This window comes from Enhydra lutris, unplaced genomic scaffold (assembly GCF_002288905.1).
Source record: "Enhydra lutris kenyoni isolate GAN:26980312 unplaced genomic scaffold, ASM228890v2 scaffoldscaffold4, whole genome shotgun sequence".
In the NCBI taxonomy this organism is placed as follows: Eukaryota; Metazoa; Chordata; class Mammalia; order Carnivora; family Mustelidae; genus Enhydra; species Enhydra lutris.
Genome location: NW_019154088.1, coordinates 53,952,357 through 53,974,263, shown reverse-complemented (window position 1 = coordinate 53,974,263; position 21,907 = coordinate 53,952,357). Strand labels below are relative to the sequence as shown.

At 41.1% G+C, this 21,907-nt stretch overlaps 1 protein-coding gene across 1 annotated transcript in view; it reads left to right on the top strand.

Annotated features, from left to right (window-relative positions):
• The window catches only part of LOC111140140 (solute carrier family 35 member F4), a 235,191-nt gene that overhangs the window by 191,925 nt on the left and 21,359 nt on the right, over positions 1-21,907 (top strand). Inside the window, exons 2-3 of the mRNA XM_022492497.1 lie at positions 15,866-16,051; positions 20,283-20,580. Of these exons, the coding sequence (XP_022348205.1) occupies positions 15,866-16,051; positions 20,283-20,580 (484 nt within the window). The remainder of the gene's footprint in view (positions 1-15,865; positions 16,052-20,282; positions 20,581-21,907) is intronic.

Below are 21,907 nucleotides of genomic sequence, written 5' to 3'. Positions count from 1 at the left end.
GCTCATGCATAAGGCATAAATATTTTGTAAACGCTTCCATAAGCTTATGGTTTAAAAGCTAATTCCCAAGTGAGAAGATACTGGTGGACCATTGGCAATTGCAAAGGGCTGAGCATTCAGTTGGCTGTCAGATTAAAAGCTGGCTTGTCCACCCATTCAGCATTTAGTGCTGTTTATGGAAATTACTGTGTAATTGGCTTTTCTCCTTTTAGACCATAAGAAAATGAGGGAAGGCATCATGCCTTCTTGTCTTCCTTGTACTTAGCAGAGGGCCAGACATGTAGTAGGCATCAATAACTTCTTAATTAATGAGTTACCACACAATTAGGCCAGTAGCCACAGGCCTTTGTGTTATCCTGAATTGGTTTTTGACTACAATGAAGTATGAAGCTGCCTTGTCTAATCCTTCAATCAAGAAATTCACCAGGGCAATTTGGAAGAGAATGTATTCCAGGAGAGCCTACCAAGAAGGAATTTGTAAATAAAGGGTTTCTACAGTCATCAGGGCATATTTTTCAAGGTTTTCAGGGCAATAATGACATTGCTGGAGGATGGTAGTGATGAGGCAAGGTACATAGAGATCTAAGTTCCCTTCATGTGCACCTGCATGTGGATAAATGCTTTAGTTCAAATCACAAAGAAATCAAGACTTTAGGGGCAGAAGAGACAAAGGTTCAACAAGAAGAGTCAGTGTGAAGGCTTAATGAAAAGCAAACAAGATCATTCAAGGAAGCAAGCTCAATATATGAAAATCCAAGATTAGAAAATAAGTTAAAATCAGTTACTTATTTTAACAAGAAGTTATTACTTCAAACATAAACACTCCCACTGCATCTAAAATATGATTAATGTAAAATTAACCAGTTCATGTAAAATATGATTAATACCATTACATCATTTGTATGTTTTAAGAGTAGTGTATATGGTGTTATAAAAAGCAAAATAGTTGTGTGGTCTTAATGCCAGTATCTTACCAACTGACACCAGGGGTGTGTGTTCAAAGGTACAATTTCCAGAACTGCACTTAATACTCCAAGAGTAACCAAGCTATAGATTTATATTAGACCAGGGTAACACCTTTACTTTTATTTTTTTTTCATATGGCACAGCATTTTCTTATCTATCTTGCTTCAATTTATTGAGCAGATCTCTTTGGGAAATGTTCTAAAATGGATCCTAAATTTCTTTTGGTTTTCCTGGGTTAAGGTGAGTATTTCAGAGCCATCATGACAGGCTTTTTTACTGTATGGCCAATGAATCTCCACCTGCTGTTGGCATCAGTGCCTAGAGTGACACAGGAGAGCAGTGGGGTTGGTGCATCTTTGGAGTTCTCCCTTTCCACCTTCACCTAGGAGTCAGCCAAAGCCCCTCCCAGGGGAACACTTGCTTCCAGGTGTTCAGCAAAGGTAATGGTCAGCTACAACCCCTTAAGAATGTCTGCCCTTGGGTTCTTATAGGGCAGCTGGCAAGAATTCCAGAAAATCTTCCTAAATCTTCCTAAATCTCTCCATAGACCCTTCCCTGAGAGCAGAGAGTGTCACTCATAGGGTGACAATACAAGGGAAGTAGTGGGTGAGGACATCAGGGAGAAGGAGGGAAGGACAGGAGAGGAGGATGCTGTGGGGTTGGTCGTACATGAAGGCCCTGGAGAGGCCCCACCTGGAGAGGTGGGACTCTCAACTTGGAGCCTCTGAAGTTGTTATGGTTGATTAGCAAAAGGGAAATTTACTGGATGGACTGGGTTGGAGAGACACAACTTTGGAAAATATGCAGAAACTGGGGGCCTTCACAATTGAGCAGCCAGGACAGGTCTCCAGGATGCTTCTGTTGCCATCACTGTCCACCACTGGGCTGCCACTGCTGCTCATGGAACTTGAACCATCCTGGTTTCTGGATATTTAAAGTTCTGGATAGGAGGGTCTGATGGGGGAAAACCCAGTCATGTCTGCCTCCTATTGTTGGGGGCAGGGAGAGGTTTAGACCTCTTAAAGAGCTTCCTCTGGCTTCCATTGTGGGATATGGGGCACTTTCCCAACAAGGCTTATGTAACTGGGGGGGGGGGGGACGTGGCTAAGTAAGAAGAGACTTTAGTGCTGAGCAGTTAAAAGTAGAACAGAGGCCCAAGGTATTTACATTAAAAAAAATTCAGGGAGTTGTTAATGGGGCTTAGAGATATTTTAAAAAATTGTTATTTGTTCTTTCGCAATGAAAGACACTTTCATCTGGGAAATTATTTAAGACCAAGGCTATCACTAAAGAAAAAAAATGTTAAAGGCAATTTTGTAGTTTTCTGCTGATTCATTTCTAGGATCAGTCAAATAGATTTAAAATTCTTTCTTAGGTACCTTGGGAATACTTAAAAATCCATTCCAGATTTCTGTGAGTGTTCAGCAAAAATCATCAAGGTTATCCTATAATCTAACTCTCCAGATGATGACGGTGTAAGGAGTCACAAGGCTGTGTAGTCAGAGAGTGAGGATGGGCAAGAGAAGAGGTAACTGAATTAGGAAAACAACTGTAGACTTAATAAAACATGGGCGTGGTTGGGGCCATAGCTGAGGGAGGAGGGGTGACATCTTCGTGCAGTGCTGAGGAAATTAATGCTTGATAGTAGATGGAGTTGTAGGTCCAGAAATAATCTAAATAAACAACTGTTAAGAATGATATTTTATTTGGGAGAAGGGAGCCAGAAGAAATATAAGAGCTGTAGGAGGGAGCTGGGGGAGTAGGGGTTGGTGATGGCACCGGGAAGAACAGAGAGTGGTTGAATCTTAAGCAGGCTCTACACACAGAGCAGAGCCCGACACTGGGCTGGATCTCACCACCCTGAGACCATGACCTGAGTCGAAATCAAGAGTTGGATACTTAACTGACTGAGCTACACAGGTGCCCTGCCAACCTCTTCTTTAGAATACAAATCCAGAACTTGTGCTTGACAAATATACGGGTTACCCAAGTAAGAATGAAGCCCCTCTGGCATACATAAGCCGCAGGGTAAAGGGTGCTCTGGTTCCATCACACAAGGTTGAGATCATGACCAGAAAGAATAAGCATGACCAGTTTACAAGCACAAGATATTGCTATTATTGGTGTTCTTTTGAATTTTACCAAGTGCATGCTTGGCAGGGAAAAAAGGGTCCCACTGCCATACATGTTTCTAAAGGGGGAGTCCCCTCTCTCTATAAAGAGCATGTTTTGCTTGAACAACTTCCAAATAGATGTCTTCCTTCTAGGTTCTATCTGTTCTGTGCATCCTGCCCTCTCCTGCCAATTTTGCCTTCAAGAGACTCTGCTTCCAACTCATCATCCCTCTCTTTCACTCTCAACAACTAAAAGGGCAAAATCCCCCACTTTCCTTTGTTGGAAGCTGTTCTAGGCTCTCTTCCCATCCAAACCCTGCCCTGTGCTAGCGTCTGCTGGAATCTAGCATCCTCTGCTAAGTATTCCCTAACTGCCCAGGCTGAAATTAAGCTCGTCACTCTCTGAACAATAACTGTCCTTATTTTCTGTACCACAGAACTATTTCCTTTATCATATAGAAAGAGTTCAACAACGTTGATAGGCTGAAATGGGAAGGGCAACAAATTATACTGGAAAGAATATGGGCTTTGGAACTGGACCTGCCTTGACTTTTGAAAATCCTTATTTGGGCTGTTGGAGATCCACTTTCTTCATCTATAAAATGGGGATAGTAAAATTCACCCCACCGTATTGTGTTGTCAGGAAATCATGTATGTAAAGCTCTTGGCACATGATAGGTGTTAAATAAGTGCTAGACATTTTTATTTTTACATTGTAAAAATAGGGAGCAGTGACATACTTTTTAGTTTTAAAGTTATTTACTGGTAGAGAAAATAAATCACATTCCAGATAGAATAAATTAGTACTGTTTTAGGGACAAGATGTGTATAGCAGAAATAGACCAATTATTAGTCCTTTCTTCTAATTACAGGTTTTAGGTAAAAATAATTAGGTTTTAAAAGATTTATTTAAAGATTATTTATTTATTTATTTGACAGAGAGACAGATCACAAATAGGCAGAGAGGCAGGCAGAGAGAGAGAGAGGGAAGCGGTCTCTCTGCTCAGCAGAGAGCCCAATGCGGGACTCGATTCCAGGACCCTGGGATCATGACCTGAGCCAAAGGCAGAGGCTTTAACCCACTGAGCCAACCAGGTGCCCCAGGTTTTAAAAGATTTTTAAAAAGGTCACTTTAGTATGCATGTGTAGGTACCCATATATTTCAGATTTACATCTTGAAAATCTAGCTTTTAGTTAATGGACATTTGATTATCATTTGCAATAAGATAATTAGCAAGTCTTAAAAATTTTTTGATACAAAAATTGTGGATAACAATATAATCAACAAGTTTATTTTATTTTATTTTTATTTTATGTTTTTGATGTAGTGTTCAGTGATTCATTGTTTGTGTTTAATACCCAGTGCTCCATTCAATACATGCCTTCCTTAATACCCATCACCATGTCAACCCATGCTCCCACCCTCTCCCCTCTGAAACCCTCAGTTAGTTTCTCATTGTCCATAGTCTCTCATGGTTCACCTCCCCCTCTGACTCCTCCCTCCTTCATTTTTCCCTTTCTTCTTCTATGTCCTCCATGCTATTCTTTATGTTCCACATATAAGTGAAACCATATGATAATTGTCTTTCTCTGCTTGACTTCTTTTACTTAGCATAATCCCTCCAGTTCCATCCATGTTGATACAAATGGTGGGTATTCATCATTTCTGATGGCTGAGTAATTTTCCATTGTATATATGAACCACATCTTTTTTGTCCATTCATCTGTTGAAGGGCAGCTTGGCTCCTTCCACAGTTTGACTATTGTGGACAAGGAGGCTATTGTGAACAGGGAGGTGCATGTGCCCCTTCTTTTCACTACATCTGTATCTTTGGGGTAAATACCTAGTAGTACAATTGCTGGGTCCTAGGGTAGCTCTATTTTTAACTTTTTGAGGAATCTCCACACTGTTTTCCAAAGTGGCTGCACCAACTTGCATTCCTACCAACACTGTAAGAGGGTTCCTCTTTATCCACATCTCCAAAATTTGTTGTTTCTGCCTTGTCAATTTTTGCCATTCTAACTGGTTTAAGGTGGTATCACATAGGCAAGGGAAACAAAAGTGAAAATGAACTTTTGGGACCTCGTGAAGATAAAAAGCTTCTGCACAGCAAAGAAAGAAAACAGTCAACAGTCAACAAAGCTAAGAGGCAACCCATGGAATGGGAGAAGATATTTGCAAATGACAGTACAGATAAAGGGCTGGTATCCAAGATCTATAAAGAACTTCTCAATCTCAACACTCAAAAAACAAAGGATCAAGTCAAAAAATGGGCAGAAGACATGAACAGACACTTCTCCAAAGAAGACATATGAATGGCTAACAGACACATGAAAAAATGTTCAACATCATTAACCATCAGGGAAATTCAAATCAAAGCAGCCAGTTTATTTTAAAAGAGATTTCTCTATGAAATGAATCAAGAGTGTTCAGAGGTGCCTGGGTAACTCAGCCTGTTAAGCATCTGCCTTCCCCTCAGCTCATGATCTCAGTGTGTTGGAATAGAGCCCTGAGTCGGGCTCCCTGCTTGGTGGGGAGTCTGCTTCTCCCTCGCCCTCTCCTTCTGCCCTTCCCCTTGCTTGTGCTCTCTTTCTCTCTTTCATACAAATAAATAAAATCTTTTTTTAAAAAAGTGTTCAGAGCTACAGAGAGTGAATAGTACGTGATAAGTAAAGCAGTGCTGTTCTGGGAGGGTTTGGGCTTTAAAGGAAAAATGAAACAAGATGAAACCAGAGAGGGAGACAAACCATAAGAGACTCTTAATCTCAGGAAGCAAACTGAGGATTGCTGGAGGGGACAGGGGTGAGAGGGATGGGGTGGTTGGGTGATGGACATTGGGGAGGGTATGTGCTATGGTGAGAAAATAAATTAAAAAAAAAATAAGGTGGTACAGATTGAAACAGAAAGTTGATATAGTGCTTGTGAAAACATCCACCATGTCGACCCCTTTCAATAATTCTAGGACTAAGTGTTTACCTAATAAGTGAGTAACTTAATTGCAAATTCTATATGAACTTCAATGAAAACCCAACCGATATGACAGTAAATACTCCCTCACTACAAGGAATATTTGCTGCCATTGTAATTTGATGAAATATGAAATATAGCTTTTCATATATCTTTTGTTGAATTGCTGATACTCTATCTCTTTTTACAAGACAAAATGTCAAAGTGATAATTGTGGCTTCCAACCAACTCCACATGAAAATTCAGGATTACATTTCTGTATTTGATGTTTCTTCAGTGATTATAAATATCTTCACAGAAAAGATCATGGATATTTAAAAGAAACAGACTTATAAAACATTATTTGAAAATAGTCAAAGTTAGTTTTATGCATAAAGTATAATTTTCAAAAGATTGGTTGGAAGAATAATCAAAGAAGAATCATCAATCAAAGAAGCTTAAAGCTAAAAGATCACGTGTTCTAGCCTCTGATTTTGTGATCGTAATATTATTATTGTAGAAACATGATAGATCAGATGCCTTTGCCTTTCCAGATTCTCTTTCTACCTGCCCCATAACCTCTCTCTACTTGCCCTTCTTTGTGGCGGTTGAACTATAAGGACTGCAGAAACAGACTCTCTTGTCCTCTGACTTCAGCTTCCTGATCAATGGGGATTCCCTAAGAGATATCAAAGAAAAGGAGTATTTTCAGGCAGCCCTAGGTGGATGCTTACTTAATGAAAAGTTGTAATTCTTATCAGGCAAGCCCCTCCTTCCAGATTTTTCTAATCACTCCCTCTCCTTGTACTTTCAGGCCTAAGTATAGTAAGAACAATTGCTACACCTGGGTACTGCCCTCCCTTCTGTGGTATGACAGGTAGTAGTTCTCAAATTTTTCACTTGCATTAGAATCACCTGGAGGGCTCCTTAAACCATAGGTTACCCCCACAGCAGTGTCTAATTTAATAGGTCTGCGGTGGCTGCATTTCTAATGAACTCCCAGGTGATGCTTCAGTGGCCAGCTTAGGGAACCATATGACCCAGTAGCCCTGTGCCTTGACCACCTTTTATTTATTTTTATTTTATTTTTTCAGTGTTCCAAGATTCATTGTTTATGGACTACACACAGTGCTCCATGCAATATATGCCATCCTTTACACCCACCACCAGGCTCACCCATCCCCCCACACCCCCCAAAACCCTCAGTTTGTTTCTGAGAGTCCAAGTTCTCTCATGCTTCATCTCCCCATCCGATTTCCCCCAATTCACTTTTCCTTTCCTTCTCCTAATGTCCTCCATGTTATTCCTTACGTTCCACAAGTAAGTGAAACCATATGATAATTGACTCTCTCTGCTTAAATTACTTCACTCAGCATGATCTCCTCCAGTCCCGTCCATGTTGATACAAAAGTTGGGTATTCATCCTTTTTGATGGCTGAGTAATATTCCATTGTATATATGGACCATGTCTTCTTTACCCATTCGTCTGTTGAAGGGCATCTTGGCTCTTTCAACAGTTTGGCAATTGTGGCCATTGTAGCTATGAACACTGGGGTACATATGGCCCTTCTTTTGACCACCTTTTAAATAAAGTATCCTAATTTGAATTTGCTCTTTCTCACTTCTAGAGACTTGACTAATATAAATGGCTATAAAAAATTAGTTAAAAATAGAGTTTGTTTTATGGTTAAACATGATTTGCAGGTGATTGTTTGAAAAAGATGTGAGATATATATACACAATGAAATATTACTCAGCCATCAAAAAGAATGAAATCTTGCCATTTACAATGATGTGGATGAACTAGAGAGTATTATGCTAAGCAAAATAATTCAGAGAAAGACAAATACCATATGATTTCACTCATATGTGGAATTTAAGAAATAAAACAGATGAAAATAAGGGGAGGGAAGGAAAAATACAGAGAGGGAGGCAAACCATAAGAGACTCTTAATTATAGTAAACAAACTGAGGATTGCTGGAGGGAGGTAGGTGGTAGGATGGGGTAACTGGGTGATGGGCATTGGGGAAGGCCCTTGAAGTAAGGAGCACTGGGTGTTCTAAGCAACTGATGACTCACTGAATTCTACCTCTAAAACTAATAATACACTATATGTTAATTAAATTGAATTTAAATTTTTAAAAATTTAAAAATCTTTAAATCAATGGAGAGAAAGCTATAGGGATTTAGGAAACCATTTTGTTCAATCATTAAATTTCAGAGTCTAAAGAATACAAAGAGAGGTCCGGTGATTTCCTTGAGAGAATGTAGCCAGTTGGTATCTTGCCTTTCATGGAAGTCTGTCCAGGATAGTATGCTGCCTCTGGTCATACAGCTCCTACCCCTCCAACCCCACTTCCCTTGCCATCCTGTCACCCCCTATCCCCTGGATTGTGTCATTGCCTTTTGTATTCTCATTATCTCTGCCTTTAGGTTTGGGCACCAGAGCTACCTGTGATATTTCAAGTAAGTAGGCTCATAGCTTGGGGCAAGCGAGGATTAAGATCTTCAGCTCGCTGTTCAGTATAATGCTCAGTAGAACCAAATGTGTCATTGACCTTTTGTGTTCATGAGAGATTAAGAGTCAATGGCAGGGCTCTTCTTAGAATGATATCTTCTTAGAATGATGTCTATTATCTTCCAAGTCATCTTGCCCTTGGCTCACACAGAACCTCTTACCTACTATCCAAAGAAGTTTTCCTAGTTACTCTTTATTGCTTGGCGTTTCAAGTTGTTATCTGAGAACCCTACACTTTATACTCTGGTTAGGCGGTTGTTTTACTCAGCCTCTATAGTTCTTCCCCGTTTTGCTTGGACGTTTCTAAGTGGATGCCCTAGGTCCTGTCTGCCCAGCCCCACCCACCCTCTCCCAGTGTTGTCACAGTGTTCTCTGTCCACAGAAGTTGGATCAGGTGCCAGTATAAGACACAACAAGTTTCTGCCTCAAGATTTTTGACTCTGGGAAACTGGACTTCTGCTGGAGGCTAAGGCTGTAAGACTGGAGACCTGGGAGCTTCAAACAACCAAATTTTCTGCAGAGAAAGGCCAACAGCAGCCAAGTGAGAAGACAGGCAGCTTGCACCTGCAGTGGAAGATGGGGGATGGTTTGCCTACACACTCCCCAGTCCCAGGTGTTCCTGAGGCTTAGGGACATTCCTGGCTGTCCTGTCCCTTGGTTGCTAAGCTCCTAAAAACTCTCCATTTTTGCTTAAACTGGGTCAAGTTTGGATTTCTTTTATGACGTCAGACGTTCTAACCGATAAAGTACCACTAATAGTCATTTTTGTTTACGCGTTTATTTTTTGTTATAATACTCTGCATTTATTGAGTACGTTCTGTGGACCATTTCATCTGAGAACCACTCCTCAAAGGATTTTCAAGCCTTGTTTGTGCTCAGAATTCAGCATCTTAGAGTTGTTCATCTTACCATTGTCTCACAGCACATTCTTTACCCCTCTGAGTATTTGCTCTTATGGTTGCCTCTGACTCTATTGCTTATTCCTCACTGTAGAACTCTGCCCAGCAAAGTCCTGCTCATCCTTCAAAGCCAACTTTGAAGTCTTCCCTGCTCCAGGCAGAATGAATCACTCCCTTTCTTCTTGCTCTTCAATTCACATTAAATTATGGTTAATTGCTTACATGTCTGACTCCAATACTATGTTGAGAGCTCCATGCAGGCATGGATTGTGTGTCCTTGATTTGTCTTAACTCCTGTTCTGAACACAATACCTGCCTAGAATGGGTGCTTAATAACTACTTGTTGAGGTAAATCGATTTGGGTAACATGCAGAGCCTAACCAGTGCAAATGAAGAAACTATATTCTTGTGCCTGGAAAATATGAAGAATGGCACCAAGATGGCCCCACTCCTAGGGCTGGCTCAGGTGAATAGTTGTCTTTACAAGGGGCGGGGGGATGATCTGGTGTGACTAATGAGAGGCTTCCAACCTATCACTTCTAATTCAGTTTACTCTCAATACCTATTAAAGTCTGAACACTGTTCACTAACTGAATTTGCAATGCCCAGGCACTCACTGTGGCATAGAAAATAGAAAATAGACATGATTTATTTATGATCCTTGACTGCATCCCAGGTGACGTTCTGAATATTATTTTTGTCAGAGTGGCTTTATAGTAATTGAAGGGTACACAACCATGTAGCATGGGGCACTGTTTTTGTTTTCCAGGATTGGAGATGACTATTTCATGGCCCAAGCTCTGAACATGGCCTCTGGGCTTGGCTCTGAAGTTTAAAGATTATCTTTTTAGGACAATGATTTAAATGTCTCCAGTGGCTCGCCTGCTCTCAGATCTCTTCCATAAATCAACCAGTGTGAGGCAAATGGCTGCAGGAAATGGGTGTTGAGCCTTATTGCATATGGACCAGGTGGTACAGAAGCCAGTGAAAATGAGGAAACAAGAGAAATCACTGTTTGGCTTACAAATCCAACACTCCCAGCTGCGCGTGATTTACCAACTTCTTAGTAACTATGGCCCATATTTTATCTCAATTCTTTTTTTTTTTTAATTTTTTAAATTTATTTTCAATGTAACAATATTCATTGTTTTCGCACCACACCCAGTGCTCCATGCAATCCGTGCCCTCTCCAATACCCACCACCTGGATCCCCCAACCTCCCACCTCCCGCCCCTTCAAAACCCTCAGGTGGTTTTTCAGAGTCCATAGTCTCTCATGGTTCACCTCCCCTTCCAATTTCCCTCAACTCCCTTCTCCTCTCTAACTCCCCTTGTCCTCCATGCTATTTGTTATGCTCCACAAATCAGTGAAACCATATGATAATTGACTCTCTCTGCTTGACTTATCTCAATTCTTGCTCAACTAACTTCCCACCCTATTTTTGGATTTCCTCCTTTCCACCTATAATTGTTAAATGATCACAAAATGAAACCTGATATTCACGTAAGAAAACAAGAGGAGGCACAACTCGTGTAAAATAAATTATGAAAAATACTTGAAAGATAAATTAAAATGACTCTTGAAGTATCTGAACGTTAGCCCCTCTTGAAGAGCATAAATAAATGAGAGTTCACTGAGTTTTAGACATTCTTCTCCTTGAATTAGAAATATTTAATTAGAAACACAGTTGCGAAGCACAGTTGCGAGCACAGTAAACATCTTGGATACGTAAAATAAGAACCTTATGTATTTTTGACACTTTTTAAAAAAGATTTTATTTATTTATTTGACACAGAGAGAGAGATATCACAAGTAGGCAGAGAGACAAGCAGAGGGAGAGGGGGAAGCAGGGTCCCTGAGCAGAGAGCCTGATGTGGGGCTCAATCCCAGGACCCTGAGATCATGACCTGAGCCGAAGGCAGAAGCTTAACCCACTGAGCCACCCAGGTGCCCCTATTTTTGACACTTTTATGGCAACAGTATTAACATAACATTAATTTGAGCATAATAATCAATATGTAATTCTTCTGTTGCTTATTTGAGTAGCCATACATTTTTTATTCTTTTGAATCCAAGATTAGATAATACGTCTCAATAAGGCCAACTTTAAGACATTTAATAGTAGATGGTATGGCTAACTCTATTTTTATAAACCTCTTTTTGTTTTCCCCAAGACTGAGAAAAAAAGAAAAGAAAACAAGATACCCTTTGTCATAGATAGGGAGGGCCAGACAGCAGAACTAGCACTCACAGCCAAGTTACTCCGCTGTTTGCTAGGTGCTTGTTGGAGATCATGGTTCAGGAACTCAGGCTTTCTTTTTCTGAATGTCCCTGCTTCTTGAGTTTCTGATTTGAATACTTCAAGTGATGAGTCACATAGTACGTGACATGATTATTCAAAATCAAACTAAAACCAAGATGCAATTGCTGTTTCAAGATTTTGCTCTTCATTTGCTGGTTTCTACCATCTCACAAGCACCACACCAAGAAAGAACCTTCATGACCAGTGAGGAGGATGGCCTCTGTTCTTCCGCTTATATCCATGGAAATAGAGAAACTCTTAACTTTCAAGGAAAAATAAATGTACTCAGTGAACAAACATAGGCAGCTAAGGAGACACAATGGCTGAATGTAATGTGGTGTCCCGAGTGGGGTCCCAGAACAGGAAAAGGCCATTAGTGACAAAGCTAGGGAAATCCAAATGAGGTTTGGAGTGTGATAAAGAGTAATCGCCAATGTTAATCTCTTAATTTTGACAAATGCACGAGGGGGGTGGATGCAAGATGTTACCATTAGAGGAAACTAGCTAAAGAGCATAGGGGAACTCCCTGAACTATCTTTTCAATTTTTCTGTAAATGTAAAATTATTTCAAAATTAAAAGTTTACTGAGAGAGAGAGAGAGAGGACAAAGCCAAGCAGCCTCTGCAGGTGGAGGGAGTAAAAGGATTCACACAGGAGAAAGTGAAGCATTGGGGCAGTGAGTGAAGACTATCGTCAAATGAGCTCAGACAGTAAACGTTCAAAATAAGTACAGGTGCATGCGATTTAACAGCAAAGACTGCATGAACCAATCAGGATTTGATCATAGTGTTTAAAGATTTGGGTAGATTCAGAATGTTCCAGGTGGAGGCACAACCCAGTTAAAGACTTGAGAGTTGTCAGTAGTGAGAGGAAGGTGTCAGAACACAGCCAGAACCAGCCTAGTTGGAATGGAGTGCTCAGGTCTGAGCAAGGCCAGCTGTGTCATTTCGAGGCCCAGTGCAAAGTCAAAATGCAGAGTCCCTTTTTCAAAAAGCAGAGAATGGCTTTTTCCTTTGTTATGCTCTCTCTCTTTCTCTCTCTCCTTCTCTCTCTCTCTCCTCTTAACCATAGTATTTTTTATTTGCTATTTAACATCTGTTCCCTTAGACACAGAGATACTTGCTGGGTGAGAGCAAGCCCCCACAGACACTGGGGGTCTCACTCTGAGATCCCAAAACTCCCCCTGCCTGTATCCAGGTCCCTGTAGGATTGCTAAACAAAGACATGGGAGTGGTGGCTGAAAACCCACCCCAGGAGGTGGGGAGGCAACTGGAGGCAAGACCACACCTGAGCAGAGGCTCTGAGCCCAAGCCCCATTGTTTGTGCTCCATTATCCCATTGGAAATTACTTATAAAAAACAAGTTAAAAGATAAGAGAAATCTACACATTCAATGCAATCCCTATCAAAATACCATCAACATTTTTCACAGAGCTGCAACAAGCAATCCTAAAATTTGTATGGAACCAGAAAAGACCCCGAATAGCCAGGGGAATGTTGAAAAAGAAAGCCAAAATAGGGGGCATCACAATGCCTGATTTCAAGCAGTATTGAAAAGCTGTAATCATCAGGACATCATGTCCAGGTACTGGCCCCAAAACGGACACATAGATCAATGGAACAGAATAGAGACTCCGGGGCTCCTGGGTGGCTCAGTGGGTTAAGCCTCTGCCTTCATCTCAGGTCATGATCTCAGGGTCCTGGGATCAAGCCCCTCATCGGGCTCTCTGCTCAGCGGGGAGCCTGCTTCCCTCTCCCCCTCTGCCTGCCTCTCTGCCTATTTGTGATCTCTCGCTCTCTGTCAAATCAATAAATAAAATCTTAAAAAAAAATAGAGACCCCAGAAAGGGACCTTCAACAATATGGTCAACTAATCTTCAACAAAGCAGGAAAGAATATCCAATTGATAAAAGACAGTCTCTTCAATAAATGGTGCTGGGAAAATCGGACAGTCATGTGCAGAAGAATGAAACTGGACCATTCTCTTACACCATACAAAAAGATAAAATCAAAATGGATGAAAGACCTAAATGTGAGACAGGAACCCATTAAAATCCCAAAGAAGAACACAGCCAGTAACCTCTTTGACCTCAGCCACAGCAACTTCTTGCAAGACACGTCTCTAAAGGCCAGGGAAACAAAAGCAAAAATGAACTTTTGGAACTTCATCAAGATAAAAAACTTCTGCACAGCAAAGGAAACAGTCAACAAAACTAAAAGGCAACCTACGGAATGGGAGAAGATATTTGCAAATGACATATCGGATAAAGGGCTGATTCCAAGATCTGTAAAGAACTTATCAAATTCAACACCCAAAAAACAAATAATCTGACCAAGTAATGGGCAGAAGACATGAACAGACACTTCTCCAAAGAAGACATACAAATGGCCAACAGACATAGGAAAAAAAATGCTCCACATCACTTGTCATCAGGGAAATACAAATCAAAACCACAATGAGAGAGCAGCAGTTAGAATGGCTAAAATTAATAAGACAGGAAACAACAAATGTTGGAAAGGCTGTGGAGAAGGGGGAACACTTTTACACTGTTGGTGGGAATGCAAGCTGGTGCAGCCACTCTGGAAAACAGTATGGAGGTTCCTCAAGAAGTTAAAAATAGAGCTACCCTACAATCCAGCAATCGTACTACTGGGTATTTGCCCCCAAAATACAGATGTAGTGAAAAGAAGGACCACATGCACCCCGATGTTCCTAGCAGCAATGTCCACAACAGCCAAACTGTGGAAGAAGCCAAGATGTCCTTCAACAGATGAATGGATACAGAAAATGTGGTTCATATATACTGTGGAATATTACTTCAGCCGTCAAGAAAGGATGAACACCCACCATTTGCATCAACATGGATGGAACTGGAGGGTACTATACGAAGTGAAATAAGTCAATCAGAGAAAGACAATTATCATATGGTTTTACTCATATGTGGAATATAAGAAATAGCTCAGAGGATCATAGGGGAAGGGAGGGAAAATTGAATGGGAAGAAATCGGAGAGGGAGACAAACCATTAGAGACTCTTGACTCTAGGAAACAAACTGAGGGTTGCAGAAAAGGAGGTGGTGGGGGATAGGGTAACTGGGTGTTGGGCATTAAGGAGGGCATGTGATGTGAGAGCACTGGGTGTTATATGCAACTAATGAGTCATCGAACACTACATCAAACACTAATGAGGTACTCTATAGGTTGGCTGATTGAATTAAATTAAAAAAAAAAAAAGATAAAAGAACTTCCACATGGCAAATATACACAGTTGGGAGGGAGGTGTGTGAGGTCCTTCTGACCCCTGGGTGACTTCATGTCCAAAGGCCCATGAAGCCGACCCATCCTGGGCGGGGATGCATGGAAGACTTATCAGGATCAGGAGGGGCTTGGCCTATGGAGGATCCTGAAGGCTGGGTTTTCCTCTGGGAGTGGATAGAAGCCAGAGGTGATTGAGGAGACACAAACAAATTGGATTTTTCTGACCAATCCAATGGAAAAATATAGAGTGGACTTCACAGGAAACACCATGGGCAGTTTCATGGATTAAGAATTTAACAGTCAATCTTAGGAGGAAAAGGGAAAAAGCAACTGTGACAGAACCATTTCCTTCCCTTGAGGTTAACTATTTGACTACATTATCAGTTCTAATTCAGAGCAGATGTATCCACCCAAACACCATTTTGTAAAGTTGGTTTTTGGTTGACAGATTTATCTAAAAGGACTCTTTATCTTAGGGACACAGACCTTGCCAGTATAGAATTTTCTTTTTAAGAGCCCCTCTTATAAAATTACAATTGAGCTCAATGAATGTCCCTGATATCGGGACTGTGACTCCTGCTGCCATGTATTTTACTGCCAAGGCATTTAAAATCTGTTTCCGGTTTGGGGGCATCTGGGTGGCTCAGTCGGTGAAGCCTCTGCCTTTAGCTCAGGTCATGATCCCAGGGTCCTGAGACTGGTCTCCCTGCTCAGTGGGAACTCTGCTTATCCTTCCCCCTTGTCCCTCACCCTTGTTTGTTCTCTCTCTCTTTTAAAAAAAAAAAATTTTTTTTTTCTTAAATCTGTTTCCAGTTTTTCCTCTGGGAAGTCCTCAAACCGGTATGAACTCTTTCTTCCCAGGTACCTCCAGATCATCAGTAACTCGATGTAAACCAGGAGCCAACTGCCCCAGTTCCCACAGTGGTATCAGCAGACAACTGTCCCCTCTTTCTGCCACTGAAGATTCTTCTGCTCCTATTCTTGAACTTCAGAGCCGAGGATCCTCTGGAGTTTGCGGACACAGAGTCGAAAGGCCAAACAGATCAGGTACCCTGGTGACCTCCTCTTAAATAATAGTACATCTAGGTAACCTTCTAACCAGCCATGAAAGATGGTACCATTGGCCCAGAACACAGAGATGTTACATGGACTCTCAGGGGTGGGAGTGGGAAGGTTTATCAAGTGGAAGAAGGAAGAAGGAAGAAGGGAAATGTATAGATAGGATCTATTAGTGGTGTACAGTATAGCAGAGAAACTGGACACCAGAGACAGTTGTTGAAGGGCTTAACACATGATTAAACAGTGACATCCAATTAAGTTTATGAGGTGACTAGTTTTCTCATCTTGAAGATGTCAAACCACTGCATCTTTGATCTCAACCCTGGGATGCAGTAATAGCGCACTCCCTCTCTGAGATTAAAAACAGCAGTAAAATCACAGACTCTGTTTTTGTGCTTGTCACAACTGGCATTCCTTGGAACCCTTCTAGTTTTCCTAGTTTTACGTCTTCTTCAGGACACTGCACTGCCTCCCTGATCAGCATTTACTGGTCAATCAAGACCTCTAGCCTTTCCTCACGTCCGCTTGACCAAGTTACTCAGATTACTAGAATTGCTAGATAAATCTGATAGCAGATCCAGGGATTTCCTGGCAAATTTATCATTTTCCGATGTAGCTGAGTCCACTAGGCTGCTGCCCATTCTGTCCTTCTTGGCGGTGGACATCTCATTGCCTTCCACAGAGAATGTGCTCAAGTTCCCAGTTCACTCACTTCCTCTTGTCATGTGATTGCCCTTCCACTTCTGAAAAGAGTGAAAACAATCAACAATCCTATGCCAACAGATGCTTTCCTCTGTGCCGCGATGTCTCTGTTCTTTTGTTTGCCAATTACCATATTTTGGGGCCACCTTTAACATGCGTGTTTCTACCTTTCCAATGTCAATTCCTTTTGCCACATCCATGATCACCTCCTCTCCATCTCTGCCACCTGCATTTTCAGTATCCTTCCACTCATTCCTTCGGTTTGGTCAATAACATATTAAATATCTTGCATTCTTAAAAACAATAACAAAGCAGCAAAAACAACAAAAGACTCCATCCAAAATAAATGGGTAGTTGAAAATAAAACAGAACTTCGAGAAAAGAATGGAGTTCAGGGTGCTTAGTATGGATGGGGAACAGTCAACAAAGATATACAAGAAATAGAAAAGCCTCTTCTAGGGCTCTCCTAATTTGAGAAGAGGTTGGTTTTATATATATATATATATATATATATTTATATATATATATATATATATGAAAAGATTTTTCAAAAAGTGACAGTATTTTAAAACAGTATCTCAGCAGCTACTGACCCCAAGGCTGAGGTTCTTTTTAAAAATGAAGAAAATGACATCTTAAGTCTTCAGAAAGTTTTAATTGGCTTTAATAAGTTGCAGTTATATTCCTATTATCCCAGTTATCTGCAGAATAGAATGTTCCAGTTAATTAAATATACTGGTTAATAAAGACTTGCTCTATCTATCATAGGCAGACTACAAATTTTAAAATCTATACCATTAAAGATCACACAGGACATAATTTACTTTGTGCGATGATTCACAAGGCACTTGGGGGGGTATTCCAGGGCACTGAAGAAAAAAGAGAAAAGGAGAATGATCTGAAGAGCAACTCACCATGCTTTCATGAATGTGATGTACTTAACCTCAAAACGAATCCCACGAGACAGGTGTTATTACTGACAGATAAAGAAGCTAAGACTGGAATCAAACATGAGCTCAGGGCCATACAATGGTTGCACTCAGGTTTCCAAATTCCAGTGGCCTCTGTCATTAATGACTCTAACCAAGTTTCATGGTTATGGATGGAATTCCTGGTATATCAGTTTTAATGGTCTATACAAAACCATACATCTAAGCGGGACTACAGAGAATTTAAAACCACCAGAAAAATAAAAGAGCTCTGAAGACCCAGTCTTTCTATGATATTGATAGATGGTAAAATTAAAGAATTGGCAACAATTAAATCTAGCTAGCAGAAGAATGGGTCAATGCTATGGGGGGATCTAGGTGACTACTGGTGGCATCAAGAGCACTGTCCATGGTACGATGGTGGCACCAAGCAGTCTTTGAAGACAGCGACAGCAAAGGCAGGTATCAATTTAATGGGATACTGATAACCTTTGTAGAATCATTCCTCCTTGGTGAGATGGTCCCCGAGAATAATGTAATCTGAACAGTCCACCTTTCTCTTAGGCATCCCTCCTCTTCAGCCTCATGCCAGGCTACCATTCCTGATAGGAAACAGAATTTTTTCTCCAGACCATTTCTGAAATTTCCAGGGGTTGAATGAAGAGCTCAAGCCTGAAACCTAGACAGAATGAGTATTCAGAATAAAAGGATTTGGACCCTAGAGTCATGCCAACGTAGGTTCAACCTTGGACAACTTTTAACACAAGTCTGTTTCTTCATCTGTAAAATGGGAGTGGTAATACCTACTTTACTGGGTAGGTTAACGTTTGCTTCCCAGACTCCCAAGACAAGAGTCTCTTATTCCACCCTCTCACTCACTTTATATTTTTCCCCTCTGCTCTCTGCATAAGCCACATGGTTATAGAGAGGATTTGCAGGACTGTTATCAAGAGCAGGAATTGTCTATACACAGTAAAGAGAGCTAGCTGGCTCACACTTCCAGACTCATGTCAACGTTACTACATCATGGAAGTTTCTCCCGATCATTTCCCTCCCCATCACTTAACCAGTGCCTCTCTTCTGTTTCCACATGGCCTTGTATCTGCCGTTGTTGGCCCTAACACAATATTTTGGATGTGTTTTCTGGTTTACCACTAGGCCATGAGCTCAGGTCTTTCATCTTTGAACCCTTAGGACCCAAATAGCTAACTAGCTCCTGGTGATCTCTATAAGATTTTGCTGAACACATAAATAAAAGAAGACCAGTTTTCATCTTCTAGAGGCCTAGGCCCTGAGAATCCAGTACCGTTCCGAAGACTTTGAAGTCATACAGTAATTGCTGTGTTTGTCATTGCTCGGTTTATATTCCCCAATTCAGAATTCACCCTCAAGGCTTGCTACTCCCTTCCCAAATAATTATATTAGAAAGCATTACCTGGATGAAAGTTTTTACCCCAGGGGGGTGGTCATACCTGGCTTATTAAGCAATTGGACCACATTTAGTGGGAGAGAGAGTAGGTTCTGGAGAGAGAAAGTAAGAAACCCATCCACTACCACTTACAATCTGCAGCCTATACCACTTTCTTAACTCCTAGGACAAACCCTGTGCTCAAAGGAGGTGCTTGGAGACAGGAGAGAACTTGCAGACAATTCTGTCTCCCTTCCCTTGGTATTCTAACACCTGGGATCTCAGCTTGGGGACTCAGTGACTTCTCTCTTTTAACCTCCCAACAAGTGCATAAATTTATTGTGTTGAATTTGTTTCTCTATCAAGAAAGAAGGCCTTTATGATTGTTACTTTTAGAGAATTTTGACTATTTTAATGTAAAAAAATACTACTAAATTTTCTTAGTGAATGTAAAAATACAAAGCAGAACACATTGTGCTCCCAGAAATACATTAAATTGTAATTTGTTCCAAGGTGGGAAATGACTTTGTGTAGTCAGGATTTGCCCTGTTCTTGGGACACAGTGCTTTTCAATTTAATAGTCAGCTTTGCTGCAGTTTCAGGGGGAAAAAAAAACCCATCTTGGTAAAGTATAACAACAAATACTTATTTCTCAATTACTTTTCATGTCAACGGATACAGGGCTGCTTTGGCTGGGCTCTGCTCATTCTCCCACAGAGACTAAAAGGGCAGCTCCTATTTGGCTTTTTCTATTCTAATGACAGAGAAGATGAGCAGGAGAGGTTAATGGGACCTTGTGATGCCTCTTAAAGTTCTCCTGGGAGGCAGCCTACTTCACATCTCTCTGTTCATGTTTGATTAGACCAAGCAGGTCATGTGGCCAAGTCAAAGTCTTTGGAGCTGAGATATGTAATGCTTTCATGAAGAAGTGATTAGAGTACCTGGAAGAATAGCACAGCATCCACCAAGTTCATGAGCATTGTCATGGCCTTAACAACGGATGGGGGTCAAGATCCATACTGTACCTTACAGAGCAAAGATTCAGGAGAGAAAGGGAGCCAGAGTTAATCTCTTTAAATGATGATAAAAAAGCAAAACCCTGATGATTCTACTGTCTGCCTCTTTGGTTGCTGTCCTATAACCTGATTTCCACACATCTGTATTCCTCTCCTGTTCTCAGGGGATGATGGAACGCAGACTCATCCTGAGAACAGCAGCCAAGAAAACAGAATCAAGGCTCGCTGCCAGTCTTGCACGTCCATGGTTCTGAAGGCCGTCTGGGGACTCTTGATCATCTTGTCAGTGTCATCGTCTTGGGTTGGAACCACACAGATTGTAAAAATTACTTACAAGAACTTCTACTGTCCATTTTTCATGACTTGGTTTTCAACAAACTGGAACATTATGTTTTTCCCAGTCTATTATTCCGGTCATCTGGCCACTGCTCAAGAAAAACAGTCTCCGATGAAAAAGTTCAGGTAGGTTTCATGTTAAAGGGCCAGTGCAAGATGTTTTAAAATAATTTTATGAAACTGCATAATTTCTTCTCTGTGGCATGATGAACTGAGTTGACTAGGGGAGTGTGGAAAGCCAGGATCTAAGGTTGGTAATGAATACATCAGCACTAAGAAAGAGAATCAGCACCCCCCCCCCAAAATTACTGAATGTCTGTCACATGCCAGGCACTGTGCTGGTGCTTTTGTAGATCTTATCTTAATTCATCATCACTGCTGGTAACATGTATCTTTTAAGGCAGTGTTATTATTCCCATGTTAACACAAGAGGAAACAAGTTTAGAAAAGTTGAATGACTTGTCCAAGGTCACACAGGTCTAAATAACAGGATCTAGATTTAAATCCAGAATTATCTCTGAAAGTCATGCTTTAAGGGAATATCCCAGTGGCTCAAGCCCAGAAAAGAACATGTCTTCATAAGATTAATTGTTACAAAAATATTTGCTCAATATTCAGGACACTGTGGTACCTAAGCAGATAAAATGATCTGGTTTCACAAAAAAGGAAGTTTGGCCCTAATGGTTTAAAGATTATTTATTTATTTATTTTTGACCAGGGTCGGGGTTGGGTGGTGGGCAGAGGGAGAGAGAATTTCAAGCAGACTCTCTACTGAGTGGAGAGTCTGACTCAGGGAGCCTGCCACAGAGCTCAGTCTTATGACCTGAGACCATGATCTCAGCCAAAACCAAGAGTTGATGCTCCACAAACTGAGCCACCCAGGCAGGCCAGCCCTGAGGTTTAGAAGATGCTGTTCTTTGCTGGTTGGGAGCACATGGGACTTTCACTATTGGTTCACCAGCTATGAACTTGGTAGTGCCACGGTTCTAGTAGTTGTTCTGTACTAAACTTGGCTTCTTCAGCCCCATCTTGGAGAGCTCAGGAAGCTGGCAGGACCAGTGTTGCCCAGCACTTGATGAAGGCAAAAGGCAGCATTTGGGTCAAAGAACCTTTGCTGACAGACAGCTTCTTGAAGAGGAAAGGCCTAGAGGGAAGGAATAACTTCCAGGACAGTCACTCTAATCACGGAGACAAAACAGTAGTCAAGACCTCAGTGGATGGCAGTGGGAGAGGGACAGTTCTCTACACCCACTTACTGTTCCTTGGCAGAATGACAACAAACTCACCTTGGAGAAGCCAAAATCACCTTTCTTTCTTGCCCTGTATTTCCTGAAAAGAAGTGCATTAACAGACTATTCTTAAAAACTTAACAAACTGCAAAGAGTCTATCTTCAACTTCCACTTTCTATCACCAGCTTAGAAGCACCCAAAAATATTAAAGTCACACTGTGTG